At 36.9% G+C, this 4,720-nt stretch overlaps 1 protein-coding gene across 2 annotated transcripts in view; it reads right to left on the minus strand.

Moving 5' to 3' along the window:
* Window positions 1-4,493: 4,493 nt before the first annotated feature.
* The window catches only part of LOC117100058, a 31,420-nt gene continuing 31,193 nt past the window's right edge, over window positions 4,494-4,720 (minus strand). Inside the window, exon 14 of one of the 2 annotated variants that reach the window (XM_033239606.1) lies at window positions 4,494-4,551. Coding sequence is in view for 1 of the 2 variants with exons in the window: in XM_033239608.1 (XP_033095499.1) it covers window positions 4,586-4,711 (126 nt within the window). In the remaining variant the exon portion in view is untranslated. The other variant, XM_033239608.1, reaches the window with a different exon arrangement.

The raw sequence follows: 4,720 nt of genomic DNA on the forward strand, positions 1-4,720 counted from the left end.
GCGTTGTTGTATTGTACCACCATATCATCTTCTGGCTGGCAACAACGTACTCCAACAATGCTAACAACAGCATCGAAGTAGTCTCATTAGTCTGGTTTTCAGAAATTATTTGTAATATTATGGGTAAAAACCAAGCAAGACCCTTACGTACATGTGAGGTCCAAGTGCGGTGGTGCGAAGTGTTAGTGTGGATTAAGGCAAAAACAAAATACTGTATGTACAATCTTTTCGATATTTACATTTTAGAGCAGATAATTTGCTTGTTTTTCGCACATCTGACCGGTAGTATATATATTATTGCCTGATGATGATGTTAATTATATTTTCACATATTTTATTAAATGCATTACATGCGATTATATTTATTAATATAACTGTATTACCAACATTCATTGTTGCTATTAAACTAGTAAATCATTTTATCTACTATGATGTTTTAATAATTATTTTATACAAGTCAGTGAATGAAGAAATCAACAACGATAGTCATGACTGAAGGATTAAAACCTGTAATACTTTTATTGATTAAAATCATACGCGTAAACAGTGGCCGAGTAATGAATTTCCCGACGGGGAGGGAGGGTCCAAGGTCTCCGAAGGGTGGGCTGATGATAACGACGAGGGGTTGGGCGTCGCTAAAAACCTTTCGAAAGTGGTCCAAGGGACGTATCCCCCCGAAAATATGACAATTTAGGGGTTTCAAAGGCTTTAATTATCGATTTTAGAGTCTATTAATACGTACAAAATACATATAATTTTTTGATCTTTTTTCTCCCCGACAAATTGTGGCTTTTCTCCCCGACGGGGGAGGAAAAATGGCATAGGCCTTCCCGACGGAGGGGGGAATGTAGCCCTGCCTAGCCGCCCCTACCTCCGGTAGCGCCGCCACTGCGCGTAAACAAATATTACACAATTTGTCAACTTAAGACTTCTAGATGTGCCACTGATCCTATTCCATGATACCTGGCAAGCACAGAAATGGCAATTGATGTTCACTAACCTTCCATTGGTATATGAGGCGGATTTATCTAAGATGCGCAAGGAAGGATCTAGGTTGACATTTAGGAGGGGGGGGGGGTCAGATTTTTTTTCCATAAACACGGCAAAAAAAATTTGATTCTTAGATGGCGGGAAATGAGCTTTTCAGACTTTTGAGGTATCTGTTAATGACTTTTAAGTTCTTCGAAATTCCAGGTTTTCTCCCTCTTGAAACGGTTAGGTAAACTTTCTCATTCTTAGATCTTATTACAATAAATATAGGCCTATTTATGTGTGTATACGTACATTTAAAAAAAAAAATAGCTTACGTATTTTTTTTATATGAATGGATAACTCCCTGAGGTCCTCCCCAGAAAAAAAATGATCACTAGATGGCAGGAAATGAGCTTTCCGACTTCTGAGGTGTCTTTCAATGACTTTTAAGTTCTTTAAACTTTAAGGTTTTCCTCCGCTTGAAAACGTTCAGGTAAACTTCCCATTCTGATTACTGTAAATACTAGTAGCCCTAGGCCTACTGTGTGTGTATGTACAGTACATAACTAAAATTGAGTCGTTGCATACATATTCTTCTTTCAATAAATCGATGAACCCCAAATAAAACGGGGGTCGGGGTTTTCCTCGGGGAAAATGTTGGTTCTTAGATGGCGAGAAATGAGTTTTCAGTTTCATGACTTCTGAAATGTCTTTTAATCAAAATTCCAAGGTTTTCCCCTTTTGTAAACGGTCAGGTAATTTTTTCTCGTTCTTATTACGGTAAATAGGCCTATGTGTGTGTGTATTATTATTTTCTAATTTTTTTTTCCCAAGAAGGGGCTCAGGAACCCTCTGACTCCTCCCTCAAATCCGCCAATGGATGAAAACTTCTAATGCATCTTTGTAGCCACGCCTTTCACACACAGTGCCCCTGTTCCCCCTACTGCATCCGCCCTTGATTACTGACATCACTTCCATCTCCACTCAATTTGCCTGTCCGAGCAGACAATAATTCATTGTTATAGTGTCCGATAATTTTTACGTCTCGTGTTCTCTTAGTCTGTTTTCATTTCTAGGCAAAGCTCCCAGAGTGTACTCGACGAATCTAATAAATGTCGCTCTAATGCATTGGTGAAAATGAATGAAGCTTAGATTACCTAGGAAGGGCCAAGAAAGTCATGTGGTTTAAACCAAAGAAATAGATTTAATACCAACAATTTCAAGAGGTCACGAGCCACACGCGCTTATACTTAATACTAACTCCATATCCGTTGCGAGGTTTTTTTTTAACAACAGTGTGGCGCCAGAGAGAATCCTACATCCACCCCAGAGGGCAGGCCCCTCTGGGGCGGATGCAGGATTTGGCGGTAGGGGGTGCGAGCAAGGGCTCAGATCTGATTTGAAAGGTGAGAGGACATTTCATGGAAATGACACTTTTATATAGTAAAATTTATCATCATCACATTACCATTAGTCAAAATTAACCACCAACAAATTCTCATGATCTTTTATTTTCGGCAACCTCGGACCTAATTAATAAGTGTGATTATACCATAGACAATAAAACTTAAAAACATTGTCCTTGATGTACTGTTTTTACTTTACCTACTTCAAAACCGCGAGTCCACAACCACCTCACAAAAAAAAATTGAGGAAATAGTAGCACCATTAGATGGCCGGAAATGACACGTTTATATAGTAAAATTCATCATCATCACATCACCATTATAGTCTAAATATGAAGCTCCAGCAAATTTCTTATGAACTTTTATCAGCACCGGCAACCACATAGATCTAATTAATGAGTGCTGTGTACCATAGAAAATAAAATTAAGGAAGCATTTACTTTAATGTATTTAATTTACTTGACCTACTTCAAAGCCACATTTACCTCAGCTCCACCATGGTTGGGGCATAGGTTAAAAAAATTGAGAAAATAGTCCTTTAGATGGCCAAAAATGACACTGTTAAAATTCATCATCACCTCACCATTATGGTCAAAATGAGCGCCAACAAGTTCTTATGATATTTTATCAGCTATTTCAGCAACCATTAAAGATCTAATTAATATTTGATGTATAGTGCTATAGAACATAAAACTTAAAAACATTGTCTTCGATGTATTTACTTTACCTACTTCAAAACCGCGAGTCCACAACCACCTCAGGCCCACGGTTGGGGCTGAGGTAGTAAAATTTGGGGAAATAGTAACTCTAGATTGCCGGATATGACATTCTTATATAGTAAAATGCATCATCGTCGCTCAAATTAATCGCTGTTGATGTACCATAGAAAATAAATGTAATTCAGATGTTTGTGGGCAGAAATGTATTGGTATGTCATGCTATAAAATAGAATATGTACTCTGGCTGTACAGCGCTCTTTCTTTAAAAATGGGTCATTTGTGCAGGTTATTTTAACAATATTCGGGCATCTTCTTGACTTACGAAATTGCACTGCGGATGAAAGGTAAGGGGGCCACCCCCATAACAATACGTGGGAGACGTGTCAGCTGGCCCCATGATCTGCGCCCATGGGTGCATGGAGTCCACACCACCTCAGCCCCAACATGTTGGGGCCTAGGTGCGAACATTTTGAAAGTACGGACCGGCCTCTGGGTGCCAGTGCACTCACAACCTTAAAAATCTTAGCAATAATTCATGTCAACAATGATACAATTATATTTCTTAATACAATTTATGGGGGTGCGATGCGATCGCACCGTTTCACCCCTGCATTTTCCCCTGCCCTTTCCTCTAAAATCGATTAAATAAGCTTTCGAAAGCCCTACATTGTCAATTTTTGCAGGAAGCTTATCCCGTGGACCACTTTCTAAAGATCATTAGTGCCCGACCACGCCCACTTTGCTCTCGTTGGATACATGGTCCGCTTTCTGAATTAGGCTTTGAACATTATGAAACTAAAGACGCATTGAAACTTAAAACTCAATGCCAGAGGAAACAGTAGTTTGAATTACTTAATTTGTGTATTTTATTAAATAATTAGTTATCAATTGAAAATTAAGTAAGAATTGCTGAATATTTACGAGTAGTAAAATGTTGGTAAATTTGTAAAAAATTGTTTATTAAAAAAATGTTTTCTTCGCGATGACATCACTAATGGTGTATGATATATATGGTATATATATTAATCTGAACTTTAATATAATACAAGTAATGATATTTCTTAAATTTCATAAACAATATAAAAAACGTATATACATCTTATATCTATGAGAAAGTATAATACATACTCCTAGTATTGAAGTGCACGCCATTATTTTAGGATGCAATATTTCGACATTAATTATGTAATTATTAGGATTTCAATACTTGAAGTATTATACTTTCTTATCTGAGATTAATCAGTGGACCTTTCGGGTTTTAAACATATATTATCAAAAGAAAAAGTTAACATTAATGTTTTTATGTATATTGTGTATCTATGGTCCTGAATGACAGCATCAAAAGCATGCAGTTTAGATGATCAAAAGGCGAGCAAAATATAATTTCTTAAAAAGCGTCCTAATGTGGTACTGTGGTGTATGTAACAATGGTAAAATTATATTCTGGTGTCATTTTTTTTATTGCACTGTTATCTTTAAAATGTTCCTTTACACATTTACTTCAATTTTTTCATATTTGTTCTGGTAGTATGACTCAAGTTCTTCCTTTATATCTATTCGTTGAAGTTTGTTCAGTGCTTCACTAATTGTTTTGAGATGATTTACTTCAGCTTCCTGTCTTTC

Source organism: Anneissia japonica, unplaced genomic scaffold, assembly GCF_011630105.1.
Source record: "Anneissia japonica isolate Jap-2015-1 unplaced genomic scaffold, ASM1163010v1 scaffold288057_len103349_cov133, whole genome shotgun sequence".
NCBI classification, from domain to species: domain Eukaryota; kingdom Metazoa; phylum Echinodermata; class Crinoidea; order Comatulida; family Comatulidae; genus Anneissia; species Anneissia japonica.